Genomic DNA, 17,896 nt, shown 5'->3' with positions numbered 1-17,896 from the left:
AAGCTTTGGGGTGGGGAAGTCTCCCTCTTCTGCAGTATGGGAGTAGTTTGACTTTTGACCAAGCTCCTAGCCAAGCAGGCCAGAGATTCTGCCTTCTAAGGAAAGATAAATATGTTAGCACCTCAGCAGACCAAAGCTGTACTTGAAAATTGTCAGCTCAGGAATTTTTACCTCCGCTCTTTTCTGGACTTGAACAAGACTGAAGTTACAATACACATCTCTCTCTCTTTTTTCCCTTCAGGTTTATTAAAATACTAAAACTAGATTAAGAACAGGGTCTATATACCCAACTCTTTGTATGTCGTGTTTGAAATGATACATAATTTCAGTAATGTTGCTTGTACAGACAAGCAGAAAAAAATAAATTTCTTGGTAATAACCAAAAAGTCTGTCTGCAGCAGTGGGTTGACTGGTGTGACCCCTAATGAGGACAGAATAAATGACCTAGTGTTAAAGTCTTTGGTAAGTACAAATTATCAGGGATCCTCCACTTCCTCAGCCACCTCCTCTTCAACTTCCTTGGTCTCCATACTGCTGTGGTGACTTTGCTCTGGAAACAGGCTTTGGTTTATGGGAATGCCTACTCCTCTGTGAACTGCCTCGATGGTCTGCTGATTGACATAGTAAGTCAGGTTTGTGCATGGAATTCTTTTCCGCATCTCTTCCAGATATCGGTAAGCCTAAAGAAAAACACAGATTACTGTTACAGGTGTGTGTGGGGGTTTACTGCTTCTACAAATTCCAGCAAAAGTGTAAAAAGCATCTGCCTCGAGTGCTTAGCTGATGAGCTCTTGAACTGATGGAGTTCACTGGTGGAAAGGAGCTAACACTAGGTCAGAACAATTCAGCATTTGATACCATGAAGCCTTTGCACAGGGGCTTGTCAATTCTATCTTTTTCAGTATAAGAAAGAATGGGTCTCAAGGGCTGGTTTTACATTCTCTTGCTAGTCTAGCACTGTCAAAACAACACGTTGCAAATAAGGTTAATCAGTATGGCTGGAGAAACAAGCAGTTGGCATCCTTCTGTTCCATAGTAACAGCAGACTATGTTTTAGTCCAAACCCTGGTGCATGTCATAGAATTTTCCAGGATGGAAGGGACCTATGAGGCTCACAGAGCGGGGCCAGAGGAGAGCCACAAAGTTGGTTAGAGGGCTGGAGCACCTCTCTTACAAAGAACAGCTGAGAGATCTGGGGGTGTTCAGCCTGGAGAAGAGAAGGCTCCAGGGAGACCTCATTGCAGCTTTTCAATAGTTAAAGGGGGCTTATAAAAAAAATGGACAGCAACTTTTTGCTTAGTCAGACAATGACTGGACAAGGAGGAATAGTTTTAAACTGAAATCACTGCCCTTGACTCACTGGTAATACTGTGCCTGATGCACTTTGGGACATGGCAGACCCTTTTGGCTACAGGCACTGCTTGACACATTTGGTTTGCCATCAACAAAGTGAGTTACTGGTGCCTCAAATTACTATAATTTTATAATTTTCTTTTTTTGTTTGGCGATGTGGCAAATGAAGTCCAGTGCAGCTGCTGAGACAATGCACCCAGACCTTTCTGTTCTTATCTCTAGTAATGGGAAGTATTTAAGAATCCAGCATTGTTTATGCTCCATGTTCTCTGAGCTTTCTTTTCAGTCCCATGTAATTAAAAATATAATAATTTGAAGATAGTTCCTTAAGCATACAACACCCTGCCAAGCCATTTAGCTCCTGTAAAGGAATCTGTACTATAGAATGTCTTCCCATAGGAGTTTAGCGCTTATACCAAGCTGCACTGCTCTATATAAAGTTCAGGCTCTGAGAATTAACTTACCACATGGAATTCCTCCACCCGTAAGTAATGTCCAACCAGAAATCCCAAGACATCACCCTGACGGATGGCGCTGTCAAGATCTTGCTCAGCTAGAAGAAGTTCACATTGTCTGATTGCTTCTTTGGGATCCTCAGAATAAACTCTAGTAAAAGAGCATAGTCACTCATATTTCAGATTACTCTTTGGTCTTGAATGCCAACAGCCCTTTTAAAATTCCATCTGTTTCTACGCTACAAAAATATACAGAAGCAAGTCTTCAAATTTATTTACTGAACTGTGAATGTCGTCTTCTTGTATGATCTTTTTGTCATTTGTGTGCATGCTCTGAATACCGCAACTTACCTCCGAGCATGAAGGAATCGTTTGATCAGGGCCATCTTGCTTTGCAAATGTGTGAGTTTGCTTTCCTGGTCCGGAAGACTAATAGTTTTTGATTTTGAAAGGCACTTACATGCTTCTGTAAGTGCTCCTTGTGCCTTCTCATAATTCTGATACTCATCGATTTCTACCTGCAGGAAGACAGATCAGATGAGTATCTCGCTGTAGAGCTAACAAACCAAACAAAAGAAGAATCGCAGAAGGCAGACGTACCTGGGCACATGCATCATAGAATCCTGCCAACAGGTCAAGGGCCCTTCCTTTAGTATAGAAGCTGATGATGTTCTTCATAATCTCTGGGTCCTTGCGCCAATCCAGTGACTGTAGGTAGTTGGCTGCCATGATGTAACTCTCTCTCTGTCTGGAGACTCCCGCAAAAAAGATGATTTTCTCTGTGTCTCCAGATTTCATCAGTGCCCTCATAGCCTAGCAATGCAAGAAGGGTGGGAGGACAGAGAGGGAAAAATATTATGAATACAAACACAGGCTTTACTAAAATGGCTAGGAAGTCTCATCTGGATAGCCTGCTCCATGAAAATTGTCTCAGGATTTACTTCTCAAACCACTCTTGTTGCAAAAATCTGACAAAGGTAAGAGGCTCAGCCTCCCCAGCTTTTTTCTGCCTATCCAAACTGACCTTTAACTTGTTTCCTGCTTGTGTATATTTCTTGGTTGCCAAGTGGTAGTTGCCTTGTCTCATGCAGCAATCAGCAATTTGTTCCAGTAGCTCTCTCCGGGACTCCTCAGAGAGGTCCTTGGAGTCCTTAGACACTGTCATTCTCTCAGCCATCTCCTCTGTGATGGTCAGGTTCTGCTTCAGGCAAAGTTGCAGAGCTTCTTGGTACTAAAGGAAGTAAGAAAGCAATGAGCTGTTGCAAGTACTACTGTGATACTTCACACTGTTTGTGGTGTAACCCTTAAAAATAAGCTATATGAAGGCACAAATGTTAGCAGATGTGGCTTCTCTAAGTAGAACGTTTGAGGCATTGTGCCCTGCCATCAGCTCATATTTAAGTATATACTTTCTTTTGTTCACAAAGAACATATTTGTGCCTTGGTACTGTTTCCAGTAGGATCTTTTCCATGATCTTCCCAGGCACAGAGGTGAGGCTCATCAGTCTGTAGTTCACTGGATTCTCCTTTCACCACTTTTTAAAAATGGGAGGAGTGATGTTTCCCTTTTTTTCAGTTACCAAGGACTTCACCTGATGGCCAGGACTTTTCAAATATGATGGGGAGTGGCTTGGTGACTACATCAGACAATTCCTTCTGGACCCTGGGATGCATGTCATCAGGCCCCCTAGACTTGTACTTGCCTCACAAATGTGTCTTTATTAATAACCAGCTATGAAAAGATAAATCTAAGAGTATGCATGTACATACCTGTTGTGCTCCTCTCTGTCCATCCACGGAGCTTACCTTTTTGGCTGTCAGCAGCAATTCCATTGCCTTCTCATACTGAGCGTGTTCGATAAAAAAATCAGAACAGCGGGCTAGCAGAGCTGGGTCTGATTTCTCATCCAGGTCTTCAGCAATTAGCTGTAGGGCCCCAAATTGCTGTGTGGCAAAGGCTAGCTCCAGAGCTTTGGAGAAATGTCCTGCCTGCAATTCAGGATGTTAATTAAAGACTTTTAAAGAATAAGCACTGCAGAATTAGCTTACAGGATACTCTAGAGGGGCTTTACAAATCATTACCCACCATGAAGAAATGACTAATTGTACATATAGTCAAATGTACTGTTGATTTAATGCTCCTCTGCTGTGGAAATTGCATCGGTTTAAAGTTTTTAGTAAAAACACCAAAGTCATTTACCTTATGGTACAACATGACAGCTCTGTCCATTTGCTCCCCCTTTTCCTCATAATAGCAGGCTGCCTCTATCATGTCTTCTGGAGAGCTCAGAAGAGCCAGGTTCATCAGCTGGTCATCTAAATTGTTCTCCTGTTCAAAAGCAAAGATTCGAGTTTTGGTATTCAAGCAAACTGAGTTCATAATTCTATCTTCTTTCAGACTTCCAGCTTTATACCATCGCATAGTAGCCCACCAGCCACCTCCTATGTAAAACCTGTAGCTACTCAAATGACTTTGAGCTGCAATAATGACAATTTGTTTCATGCAGTTTTCTGTTGAGATGTATGGTGCATGTATATATGTATGATATTGAGCTGTATAATCAACCAACCCCTATAACCAACCCATTTATTGAAGAATCTTCTGCAGAAGATGAAGGCAGAAAACAAGAGCATCTTCATAGCTGGGGACCAGGACCGGGGATCAGGACTGAACAAGCAATGCATCACAGGACAGAATGGTACCAGTGTCTTGTAACACTTTCACTCTGTATACTACCTAAGAATAGAATCCTACCTTGGTTTTGGACATAGACATACATCTTCCCATACCTTACACAAGCGAATGGCGTTGTTAAATGCCTGGGCCCTGGTGTAGAAATGTACAGCCTGCTTGATTTCACCCTGACTCTCGTACTGGCGGGCCAAGTGGTATGAAGCTGCCCAGTTCCCAGTTTCGTTCGCTATTTCAGCAGCCTGAAAAGGAAATGATATAGCTTTATGCTATGCCCATACTCATCCCTGGAATGAGAATTCCCTGGAAACAGACAGGAAGGGTCTGCCTTACCTTCTGAATGTCACCCTGAAAGCAGTGGACACGGACTAGGGAAAAATAATCCTGAGCCAGTGCATAGTACTTCAGTGCAGATTTCATAGCTGACTGGCTCTCCAGATACTGTGCCCACCATTTCCACAGGCTCCTAGAAAAGCAACAATATTAACTGCAGTAACCAGAAGTGCCAGAGAATGCATTTCTCACCCCTGTGATCTTGAACTCGAGGCTAGATACATTCTTTTTTTTTTTAAGAATGCAGACAGGTTTTACCAAAATGCAACTGTGACATTCAAAGATCTGTGCTAAAAGGGAGTTCAGCCTAGATACCTATCTAGCGTGGCTGTTTCTGAGTGAAATATGGTGTGTGCCTGAAAAGCTGAAGGAGGATCACAGTGGATAGATAAGGCAGGTATTGAACTTGCAGCTGAGAGGATTCTCTTCTCCTTCCCTGCTCTCTACACAAATTTTATTTCTGACCTGAAAGTCCCACTCAGGACAAGGAATGAGCATAGCACTGACTTGTCTTTCATCTTGTTGACGTAGTTCTCCAGGGCTTGTAAGTTTTCAGAGAGCATTCGGGGTACCTCAAACCTGTGTGTATCCGACTTCTCGTAGCTGTAGAGAAAAAGAACAGATGAGATGTGAAATGACTAGCTTAAGAGAATTAGTTCACTTCCTGTGTAAAAAGTCCACTTAATGTTGGATTAGCCACAGCTACAAAGCAGCAACCCTGATAACAGTGCTCCATTGGTATTATTCAGTTACTCAGATTTGTAGTAATCAGCCAGAACCATCAAAACGAAAAGGTACAGTGCACCTGGAATCAGAGAGGCGATGTGATCATAGCATTGTAAATGCTTCAAAGTTCCAGCGATGCTCCAAAGAAATGTCCCAGAAACCTCTCCAAACATTAAGTACAACCCTGTGCAAGTGGCTGAAAAGGTAGCAAAAGCCCTGGGCTTATCCTGCTTAGTCCTGCCAGCCACTGCAGTTTCTGCCTCTTTTCCACAACTGGGAGATCACTGCATTTATGCCATCCAGCTAGAGTCTTTCACCCTCCTGCCCATTTGGATCATCTTATGGGTCTTTCTCATCACATCACAGCTCTACTTTGCCTCTGAACGTAAGTGATCTTATATTGTGAGATTTCACATGGTAAAAATCATATAAAAACAAGATTTCAAACAAAACACGTTAAAAATCACAACCACCAAGTTCTGTAGGAATTCATCAGTCACAGCAGAGGACTGGGCACCAGACGTACCCAAGCCAAACCAAATCCTGTGGTTGTGCCTGAGACTCTCAAAGGAAGTAAACAATTAAATCACAGGCAGTGGTCTTCCAGTGACAAGCAGGGGACTGGATTATTATCGGTGTTCAACTACTGGCCCCTGACAGGACACTTAGCCTTAGGGACGGTGCTGGGCCATTTATTGCAACAGTGCTTTTACCCCTGAGATAGAAAGCACCAGCAATGGGAAAAGATTTTAATTAATTTAGTAGCCGTTACCAGGCATCTTCCTTATTCTGCCCCTAGTCTGCAGAGAAGGACAAGGCTCCAACTCCCCCCGAACACAATGATGCCATCGGCTGCTGCTTACTGCGTGAGGGCAAGGCTGTGCTCCCCCACTGCCTCCAGGTGCTTAGCATAGTTGTAGTAAGTGGTACGCAGGTGAACCCGGTCATGAGCTTCGGCTGTTTCAATGGCTTTCTGCCACTGGTTTGAGGCTTGATAGAACTTGTTCAGAAGGTCATAGCGTTTGCAAGCCTTGTACAGTTGCTCCGCATCCTCCTTAAAGAAGAGCATACAGAGAGTTAGCTCTGTGTTCATAGGCGTACATGCAAGCAGTAAATCACATCAGACACCGCACTTACGAGTATTTTATTAATGCAGGTCATTGCAATGCAATTAAAGTAACAATAATTTAGGCAGGGGGGTTAACCAACTAAATATACATAGCCTGGAATAGCACATTACTGGGAAACAGGATGTTTATGTGAAAATAAGGAAAGCATTCAGATCCTGACATTTACTGTACGGTATCAACTGGGGGGTGACATGAGCAAGCCATCAACAATTAAACACTGTCAGCAGGAGGGTAAGTCCCTTCAGAAAGGGGAGATGCACTCATGTGGGGCTACAGCTAATGGCCACACTGCCTAGAAGTGATGTTCAAAGGGCCCAAGAGACTAGGGTTGTTGGCAAGAAGGCATTAAGTGCCAGAAGATATCTGGGACCTCAGAGCAGGTCTCAGAGGCAGGAATTCTTTCTTGGATAACTGATAGCCATTCCTGGAAACAACTGCTACTAATTTCAGACAGAACTAGAACAGGAGGATTTTGCCTGTGCTGACGCAACTGCAAGCAAAGTAGGAACTATTATTTTTACACTTTGAGAGGTACTCCTGTGGAAGGAGCATTTTCCTGCTCCACCCAATGGCTGTCCAGCTGAACACTATATTTAGGCAATTGAGATTATCTGTCCAAGACAGAAAAATAGTTTCTGTCTCTTATTGTTTCAAATTCAAAAAAGCATAGAAAGTAAAGATGGAAGTTGCTGGCACTATGATTTTATTACTGTATGAGATAAAAAAAAGAAGCAGCAAAATAGCATCTGTCTTGCTACAGTTTTCCTTCACCTCTCCAAATAGATCTAAATATCCAAAAGAAGGAGTATTAACACTTCTCAGCCTCATAACTTTCTCTTCCAGGAAGCTTTTACAAACATTTAGTTAAATTTTCCTTTTTTTTCCCATCATTTCAGTTCAGGATAGTTCCACTACTCCAGCTTTTATACTTCTAAAATAGCTGTACATTGCTAACCACCTTTTTAAGCTGAAGTTTAGCTATTTGGCTATCTTAAAAATTTCCTTGTCTGTAAAATGCTTCCAAGAGCTTAACAGTTTGCACTGATTTTCTCTGTACTTCCAGTTCATCAACATTTTTTTGTGGTAATGAGGTACTTAAAGGTGGAAGGCAATACTGCAGCTGCAGCAAACCCACAGATGAAAGTTATCAAATCAAAGCCCCAGGATGTGGTGTGTCCACAAACACAGACCCAGATTTTTGCTGTCATAGCATTTTGCCAGTGTGCATCAAAAAAACCGTGATCTCCTATGAACTGTGGGGCATGGTGTCAATTCTGCTGTCTGTTTGTCCCTCTTACTGGTCATTTGCTGGACCTTTCTATGGTTCCCAGGCTAAAAATCTGTTATGATCTTTTTACAGAACACTGATGAAGACATAAAATAAAGGCTAACCAAGAAGAATACATTCTCTCTCTTATTCATCTAACTTGACAGTGCTCCAGTCAGTTTTCAATCCACCTGATAACATCAGTCATCCACGTGGTAATATCATCTCCATATTAGACCTCAGTGATATTGGTAAAGCACAGTAATCAAGGGCAGAGAACTTAGAGTAAAATAAAGCTACGTAGAAAAGACACAATCCACTTTGGCATGTATTTGCTGTCAGGTCAGGCTCCAGATTTAGGTGCAAGGGACAGCCTGCCACTGTGCCAGGCTATGGGGAGCTGGCTGAACAGCCTGACTGCTCTTTCTGTGCTAGAATCCAGGCAGGTCACTACCAGCATAACAGGAGAAGCAGCAATGGAAATCTGGGCAAATATAGGAGAGCCAACGATGCTGGGACAGCACATGCAGCAAATCTGACTTGACAGAGCTCTCCATCCCCACAGCTAGCCAGCTCCCAACCTTGGGGCAGGAAACTTCAATCTTGCCTACGCTGCTGAAGAGCATTTGGCCAGTCCTTACTCTATTGCAGATCACACCTTTAGCCTTTCATCTGCAAACACGTCAAAATTAACCTTGCATTTCCCACACTGGACCTTAAAATAGGTTTGTTAAAATGTTCACCATAAAACATTTCAAAGTACATCTCTTTTTAATCTGATCAAACCTAGAATGTTTGTTTGAAGAATTATGCCCCAAGAAAAATGTAAGACAGAACTTAGGATGTTTCATACATACAGCATCCTGAAAGGATGCTTCCTACATTCAGCAGTAGTTTTACTGTATATATGTATATAGCAAATATGCTATATTACTATATACTTTACACTATGCATATATATATATTCTGTACAGCAATCAAGAAAACAGACAAATTAATTTCCTATAAACTTCTGCTGCTACGACTCTTGGAATTCTTACTTCAAGGCATCAGGTTCTGTAATCCTCACTGTCATCTACTCTTCATGGACCACAGAAAGGGCCTATAGGGCTGTTGAGCCTACAGAATTCACAGTGGTTGCAGAGAAAGACAGTTGAGCGTGGCACAGTAACTGTGCAGCACTGGGCTGTACCGTGCTGGAAGGGTTGCCTACTTCCCGAGGATAAAAGCTCAGCTTCAAGAAAGTAATTGTAACAACTATTCCGCATTACTCCTTGGAAACTTGGTAATAGATTTTACTTAGAAGATTTTTGCACCTCTCTCAGATTTATCAGAAATGGTCAATCTATTCCCTAGTTAAACGGAGTGGATATTCCAGGATGCATACGATTGTCAGGGCTTACCAGCATGCCCAGCTGAATTGCTAGCACAGCGACTCTGGCTTCCTCCTCTGGTTCTTGTTCAGCCTCCCTTAGTGCTTTGGCTCCTCTTGCATGACCCATGTTTCCAAGGCAAATTTTGGCAACGTCAAGCCTGTGAGTCTTCACACACATGCGAGCCATGTTCTCCCAGATAGCCTCACTGTGATAAAGCAGAAAGAAGGGAAGTGCTGTTAATGGTAGCACCATCAAGACTTGTGTATTAGGCAGGTAAGGGGCAAGGAAAGAGGAGAGAGTGAAAGGGAAAACCATTAATATATGTGTGTCAAGTGGGGAATAAACAGACTCCAGTTGTTATGTGAAGATTTAAGAGGAACAGAAACAGTCCTCAGACATAGAGGGTAGTTCTGGGACTGAACGTCCATAGCTTTAAGCTATGCTTAAACTATTAGCTCAAAGTCTTTAACTCTTAGCTCAAAGCTAAGAGTTTACACTTAACAAAATCATCTGCCAACACAGATGCAGTCAACATCTCAGCTTTGTGCTCCCACGCGATGTTGTCAGGTCTCACCAGACAGCACTGCTGCACAGGAGGGCAGCAGCACAACCGACAGTTGCATGGGGAACAAGCCAAAATTTACATAAATTCTGGTTATGAGTGAGGCTCTGCAGAGTAAAACGCAGTACATGTATGTCCGACAAATAAAAACAAACATTCAAAATACTGTGTTTTTTTCCAGCGTGTGATCCGCAGCGGAGGTGTGGTCCACACAGTTCTCAGACACCACCACAACACAAAATAAGCACCTAAATGATAAAAGCAGGAAAAAAAATGCTAAGAATTGAATGCCACTTCAGGTCTTGCACCTGCAAGCAAATCTTCCACTTTGGGGGTGGGGGGCTGACAATCATGTTTTCCTATGATTAAAATGTTTTTCTCTTCCCAGTTGCTGTGGGAAAGACCCGCACAAACAGGGGAAACTGACTAACCGGGAAGCAGTGAAGCAGATGAGATGCAACGTGCTGTCAAGCACACACAGTCGATAAAGGCAGAAAATAAAAATGTTTTTCTTAATTTATTTTAAAATAAGATTATCTTCTATTTGCAACTACAACCAGTGCAAAATTTTCAGGTAGAAATAAATATAAATATGTGGCATACACTTCATTAAGGCCAAACAGGATAGAGAAAATAAAACAGGATTAGAAGTAATACATCTGGGACAAATTTCAGATAATTCAGAAGTTTTGCTTCTGAAAAGCAAAAACACATCTCTGAATATTTCATAGAGTTTCTTACATCTGCTTGTCCATATGGAACCTGGTTCAAACACAGTATGCTCTTGCCCTCTTCTGACATATCCAAGTCCCTCCTGGACTGAAAAGCCAAAAGCAACATGGAAACACAACCAAGTAATTTCTGACCTGGAAAAGCCTTATGAAAACGTCAGTGCTAGATCCTTCCAAGCGTAAGCCCATGTATCTCCACGCAACATAGAAATGCTGATTTCTATCAGCAGAAGATGCGACCACCCTCCTTTTTAGGAAGTTTGAATTACTTTCTTTTTTATGCAAGCCACTGCCTATACCCCAAACTGGCACTAGGCAGGAAAAACATCTTCACAGGACATTGAGGTCAGATTAAATATTGTCACCTAGCTTTCATCAACAAAGACAGTGAGTTCTGTCAGTAGTACCAGACGCCAAACCTAGCATGTATGTGCACGGCTGTGCTTCAGTACACACAAGGAAAATACACGCACTTTCCAAAATCTGCAGCATGCCAGAAGAAGCTGCCAACAGCCATTTCACTCTGCCTGAAGGAGCACAAGCTTACGCTGTGCCAAACTAACAAACAGCACGTTTCTGAAAGGAAATCAAAATCTTTAAGAGCCTTGACAGCTTGCAATTCCATAAATGTAAGAGTCCGTGGACTTGAACAGAGACAAGAGGATGAGAAATCTTATTAGCCTACAGGGAGTGGAAAGTTTTGAAAGGAAATAGAGCAAACGGCATATTTTAAAGCACGAAGTTAAAAATAATGGTGTGCAGAGAAACAAAACAGGACTTAGGAGATCATAGAATCATTGGGTTGGAAGAGACCTTCAGGATCAGCAGGTCCAACCATCATCCTGGCCTCCTGACTCCCATCTCTAAGCCGTGCCCCTCAGTGCCGTGTCCGCACGCCTCTTCAGTACCTCCAGGGATGGCAACGCCACCGCTTCCCTGGGCAGCCTGCCCCAATGCTTGACCACCCCTCTGTGAGGAAATTCTTCCTCATGTCCAGACTAAACCTCTCCTGGTGCAACTTGAGGCCACTTCCTTGTGTCACCTGAGAAAAGAGACTGACAGGCTCCTCGCTGCAACCTCCCTTCGGGTAGAGCGCTGAGGCCTCCCTCTGCCTCCTCCATAGCGAGCAGCCCCCTCTCCTTCAGCCGCTCCTCCTCAGCCCTGCTCTCCAGTCCCTTCCCCAGCTTCATGGCTCTTCTCTCCACACGCTCAAACAACTCAACACCCTTCTTGTACTAAGGGGCCCACAACAGAACCCAGTATTCGAGGTGTGGTCTCAAGCGCCATGTACAAGGGGACAGTCGTTTCCCTAGTCCTGCTGTTACTTGTCACCTTCTGGCAGCATTTTGCTTTCATGAACGGCAGTGGCTCCTGCCAACTTCAACACTCAGCGGGGGAGCTGCTGTTGCTCCAGGGATTCCTCTCTGGGAGCTCCTGTCCCACACGCGAGCTGCCAGCGTGCCACCCAGGCACCCATGCATGCGGTGCCCCACCTCAGTGCCCTGACGAGCTGGAGCTCTGCCATCCCACCTCCTCCTCCCTCGCTCCAAACCATTTCCAAAACTAACCCGAGATGCTCCAGAAGCAGGCTACTGATAGGCTGAACCAACAACAATAACAAAAAATATCTATATAATTTTAACACCACACTATATACTACAGTCTGTTGCTCATAAGGTATTCTAGTGTTTCTGCCAGTAACATCCTATTTGCTTGCAAAGGCAGCCTTCACGTGCATATAAAGTTTTATTCATATATTTACGCTTGCCTTTATTGTATTATTATCTATTGTATCTTATTTACAAACTAGAAAGGCATTACAGTAACATCACCACGTGGAACACAACAAAGGCTCAATGTGAACCAGCAGCATGCTCCGGCAGACCAGTGGGCAAACCCTGTTTTAGGATGCATCAAACCCAGCATAACCAGCCCATCAGAGGCAATTCTCCCACTAGATTTAGTGTTGGTGTGGCCCCACCTTGAATACTGCACGCAGTTCTGGGCTCCACAATATAAAAAGGATGTTAAGGTCCTTGAAAGTGTCCAGAGGAGGTCAACAAAGCTGGATAAGGGGCTGGAGCTGCAGCTGGGGACGTTCAGACTGGACTTTAGGAAAAATAATTTTACTGTGAGAGAGGTCAAACACGGGAACAGGCTACCTAGCAAGTTCCATGGCTGTCAGTGCTCCAGAGGCATTGGGATAATGCCCTCATTGATATGGTTTAACTTTTGGTTAGCACTGAAACGATCAGGCAGTTTGACCAGATGATCTTTGAAGGTCCTGAATTATTCTGTCCTGTTCTGTTCTTAGTGATCAGGGAGACATCTCCAGCAGCAGAATGACATCCCAGAGGGGCAGCTGCACACCAGTTTTGTTGCCTCTTCGGGTATGTACAAAACACTGCAGGGCAAGTTAAGAAACAAGGAACAGGAGGAGTAGGACACTCTTGCTTAAATCCATGGCAAAACCATCAGTTTTCTCTCAACAGTTGTTAGTGTAGCAAGAAAGGCCCATCTGTCCTTACGTCCTTAAAAGGCAGCAACTCTTCTTCCCAGGGTTGGCCTCACTGCCACATACAGAACACCAAGTAATGATCTACCCTTCCCCCAGCTCATATTCTGAGAATTTCCTGTTCTTCCCCTCCTCCTCTTTCTTTTCTTCCCTTTGGAAAGCAGCTCACATCTGTACTTCGTTAGCCACAACTGGAAACTTAATGAAGACCAGATGCAGCACGAGCACAACCAGAGCCATAAGAAAGCTCCCTGTGCATTTCTGGGGAGCTCTGCCTACCCATGAAGCACATTAATAAAAGATCTGCTGCTGCACCCCAAACTCCCCAAGCTTCAGGCCACATCAGTAGCACGATGGAGTCTGAAAAACAAAACAAAACAAAAGCACAGACACACAAACAAACAAACAGACAAAAACACAAACAAACAAACAAACCAAAACCCTTTGATGCCACTATAGACTAGATGCAAGTTTTACCATAGTTTTGATGAATCAGTTTTTCTTCCAGAATCTCTGGTCTTCAGGGTCTGTTTTTCTCTGGTCTTCGGGGTCTGTTTTTCTGTGAAACTATGTTTACAGTGTCTAACATTCTGATTTCACAAACTCTTCTGTTACTATACATTTTTCATTGCTCATTTTGCGTGGAATTAAAAAAAACAACAACAGTAAAAGTGGTACTATTTAAAGTGCTGGAGATTCATGTGTCTGAACATATTACTACTATCTCCCTGCTCTATTTAATGGGCTATATTTGAAAAACGAACATACTTCATTCCATCTCATCTCTAAATATCTTGACCAGTAGAAAAATAAAATCTTTCTTTCCATCTTGGGTCTCACTTTGATGAACAGGATCCTAAGTACTCTGCTTTAAATATTAAATACAGCAACTGTAACAGTACTTTATATATACATAACATTTTAATAGTATGGAAATGTGGCTAGATTTTCCTGCTAGTCACTGAAAACACGTAGAACAGTTCTCATTTTAACAAGAGACAAAAACAACACACACATTCATCTCAGTTTCAAGTACAAGACCCTCCACAGTCTCAACCACCACCTCCCACTAATTTCTATGCAAGCAAGGCTGCATCCCTTAACACAACCATGTGGAGTGGGTGAGCATCCCCTTGTGCCCCAGACACAGCCTGGATTGTCCAAAAGGGACACCCAGGTTTCACTTCTGAGACGTGGGAGAGTCTTTCCTGACCACCAACCAGACATGAGGAAGCCTCACTGTACAAGGAACTGCATAAGAAATTGCCAGCAGGTTCTCAGCAGCTCAGCTAACTGCAAACAGAGTAGAAGTAACATTCTGGTGCGAAGTGTTTACTCTGAGACTCACCATAATGTAAACCATGTCTGGGCTGACCTGGACAAACACTGCGAGGCAGTGGGCACCACCCTTTCCCTATCCTCCACCCGCTGCCTACGTGCTGCTCTTGGGTGTTTACCATGCAAAGGAAAAGGATGGAACAAAGCAGGTGCTGCTTCCTAAGGAAAATTATCAGCATCTATTACTATTTTCCAAATGGTAATTATTTGTACCCTTGCCTTGACTTCAGTAACTTCAAGTTGCGCCTAACATCCCCTAAAAAAAAGTGTCAGAATAATGCAATCTAGCTTAAATATACAACAGTAGGTGATTCTGATAAGATAATTTTTGATCAGCTCTACACATATACGATTCGATAGACCAGTCATAGGACGTAAGCATCAAGCTGTGGACCGTAATGGCTACAGACAGCTTATCCACGGCCAAACAAGACAAACTACTTAGCATCTAAAGTTAGTGGGGACTCAAAGCTGATAATTTAGAAGCACTATGTAAAATTTTAAACACATCTAAAAAAAATGAACTTTGATTTCATCTTCAAATCAGTGCAAAATCAACGTAGTGCTAAAGTGCCAAAGCTGGTGGCACGCGGCATGCTGTCTTTGCTGTTGTAACCTGGAATGTTAATCATACTAAATGAGTTTTCCTCTGCCAAATATGTCAGGCATTTCTCACATATGTTCAAAACATTGAAAATGCGTAATTATTCCTATGAACCCTTCCCTAGAAGAAACAGAATACTTGGTAAAGCAACAGAAGTCTTAAAGAATAATACTTAAAATGTTCTATCAAATACATAGATTTGTCTGTTCCACACTTACCCTGGTAAAGTCAACATCAAGCTATAGTTTAGCATGAATTATAACAAACAAAATCCCTTTGTCCCAAGTACTGCAGTAAGTACCGCATTAGACAAAAGGAAAACATAGTCACCTAATGACTCCCTCAGATAGTGACCCAAACCTATTTCTAAGGTATTTCAATACACAATATTCTGTTGCAGTACTTGGCATAATCACATTATTTTCATCAATATGGAAATAAAGATGCTTCATTATCAGTATTCTTTGCTTCTTGTTCTGAAAGTGCATTTATGTCTCAAGAAAGGATTTGAAGGACTAAGAATTGAATATACTTCTGCACATTTATCAGTAGAAAAGTATTCATTAAAGTGATTTTTTTTTTTTAAGGATCAGAAGGATTCCTTGACTGGTTTGTACTAGAAGCACAAGATCTCCGAGTGAAAAAAGAGAATGTCACCAAGTGCCAACAAGAACCTTCATGAGACAGCAAGAAGCTAAGTAATATAGGAGAAGTTGCAACAAAAGTTAATAATAAATTAATGCTTTTGATTAAAATTATAACAACAATGAATAACTGAGCCACTTTGGTATGAGAAAGCTAGGAAAAATTACTGGATCTTTGCAAAACTCATTTGATTCTGACTTGGTGCAATTACTCATTTCAGGAATTTCCCAATTTTATAGCTTTAGATATTATTACAAAAAGCCATTAGTCATTGGAACACCATGTCAATAAAATATTGTACCCTGCATAAACAAATGTAAACATAATTTATTAGGTATGAAATGGGCAAACTCACTATGGAATGAAATAATTATCCAAATTATTGAGACTCCATGAGTAAAATTACATTTACATAACAGACTTTTAACCCAGAAAGACCCCAAATATTTCATAAGCTACTACACAAATTGCATGGAATAACTTAACCCACTACTGAACAGAACTACTCTTTAGCATAGAACACAGCAAAAAGCTAATTATGGACAAGAACATCCACCAGAAATTTTGCCCTGGAAAACAGTCACAATGCGCTTGCTAAATTACTGCATGCAACCCTTACTGCTGCCTTGCATCGCTCCTCAGACACACTTCATGTTGGTGTTATCTGGGTGGGCTTGGACTGCTGTGCTGCTATCCTTTCTGCTCTTTAAGGAGGAACCCAGAAATACTCCCATCATCACAAATCACAAAACAGCTGCAACAAGACAGTCCCTACCAACAGACAGACAATACGAATTTGAAATTATGCAACCTTTTCTGAGATGACCACCTCACTGTAACTAGAGAGATGAAGCAGTCTGATTTAATGCCACCTTTCTCACTAGTCCCAGCATCACCTCCCATGGTTTAAGTGGCAGTGAAGTGAGCCATGTGTCTCAGCTGTGTCTCAGCTGCATCAGTTCCCATGTGCAACTCATGAGACAGCTACCCACCCATCTGCAGCCACAACAAGAAGCAACTTGGGAGAAAGGTTTTTTTTCCTCCCCAATTCTGTCAAAACTGCCTTAAATGCAAAGTCATTGACTTCTATGGATTTGTGTGTGTAACACGCAAAATTTCTCAAGTGAAGTATATCTATCAAACCTTAAACCAATATCAGAATGTTCAGATCATCTGGTCCCCTTAACACTCCAAGACAAGTATGACTTAAGAGGAATATGCTTTTATTTTTTAATGGTGGTGGAATTTAGAAAAGAGGTAGAAAATTCTCATGCCAAATAATTTGTGCAGGAAGAAAAAGAAATTTGACTAAGTTTTAAGTAACCAGACTGGCTTTGTTCTGCTTTTGTAAAAATACAATTGCTGCATTTTTGCATGTGCAACATAAAAAGAAGTTTGTGCCCTCAAAATACATCCTCAGGCTTCAAAAACAACCACAAAAAAAAAAAAAAAAAAAAAAAAATCAGAGGCAGGAGGATTCAGAAGATCAGAAACAGGTGCAGCGTTGGGCAGAAGTTTGCCTTTGGTATCATCTACAATATGCATATCATCCACCCGGCTGCTGAGTTACAGGCTTAAAACAATAACAACAACTCCATGGGTTATAAATACGAAAATATGGTCATAGTTGTTAGGAAGCTTCTTCGAAGAATAAATATAAATAACATACCTATGCCTACCAAACTTCTAAAAACACACATGTATGGCAATATGATTTACAGGTAAAACAGTAATGAATGATGTTGCCCTGCTGTGAAAGTATGAAGATGCTTAAGTATGAAGAGGTAACTCAGGATTCATCTGTTTAAGGACTAAAAATGAACCAAGCACACAGAGGACAGATGAATCCAAAGCCAGATTTGTACATTCAGTTCTGATAGCTCACTATAGGGTTGTATGAAATTCACTGAAGTATTTTCCACTCCTCTCAGCAACGAGTCTGTTTTCTTCCTAAAAAAATTTCCAGTCAGTTTGTCTGCATGTCAGAAGTGATCCTGCTGACTAAGGCTAAAGAAACTTTGCTGACAAGACAAATACTGCTTTAAAATTAAATGTTTTTATTCTAATTTCATTCTCTTCTAATTTTAATTTCAGCAATGTGAACTTTTGTGTCAAAATGGCAGGTGCAGTCAGTGGACTGCAGGTACACCTTGTTAATCGGGTTCTCTT

General features: G+C 42.0%; 1 protein-coding gene across 1 annotated transcript in view; it reads right to left on the bottom strand.

Annotated features, from left to right (window-relative positions):
- Nucleotides 1-476: 476 nt before the first annotated feature.
- IFT140 (intraflagellar transport 140) overlaps nucleotides 477-17,896 on the bottom strand; it is a 70,041-nt gene continuing 52,621 nt past the window's right edge. Inside the window, exons 18-29 of the mRNA XM_068699439.1 lie at nucleotides 9,360-9,537; nucleotides 6,423-6,613; nucleotides 5,341-5,436; nucleotides 4,834-4,966; nucleotides 4,599-4,742; nucleotides 4,009-4,137; nucleotides 3,615-3,797; nucleotides 2,833-3,039; nucleotides 2,409-2,621; nucleotides 2,160-2,326; nucleotides 1,818-1,959; nucleotides 477-680 (exon numbers count right to left, since the gene is read on the bottom strand). Coding sequence (XP_068555540.1) covers nucleotides 477-680; nucleotides 1,818-1,959; nucleotides 2,160-2,326; nucleotides 2,409-2,621; nucleotides 2,833-3,039; nucleotides 3,615-3,797; nucleotides 4,009-4,137; nucleotides 4,599-4,742; nucleotides 4,834-4,966; nucleotides 5,341-5,436; nucleotides 6,423-6,613; nucleotides 9,360-9,537 — 1,987 coding nt within the window. The remainder of the gene's footprint in view (nucleotides 681-1,817; nucleotides 1,960-2,159; nucleotides 2,327-2,408; nucleotides 2,622-2,832; nucleotides 3,040-3,614; nucleotides 3,798-4,008; nucleotides 4,138-4,598; nucleotides 4,743-4,833; nucleotides 4,967-5,340; nucleotides 5,437-6,422; nucleotides 6,614-9,359; nucleotides 9,538-17,896) is intronic.

Source organism: Anas acuta, chromosome 15, assembly GCF_963932015.1.
Source record: "Anas acuta chromosome 15, bAnaAcu1.1, whole genome shotgun sequence".
Lineage (NCBI taxonomy): Eukaryota > Metazoa > Chordata > Aves > Anseriformes > Anatidae > Anas > Anas acuta.
Note: the sequence above shows the minus strand (reverse complement) of the source record. Positions and strands in the feature narration are given on the sequence as shown.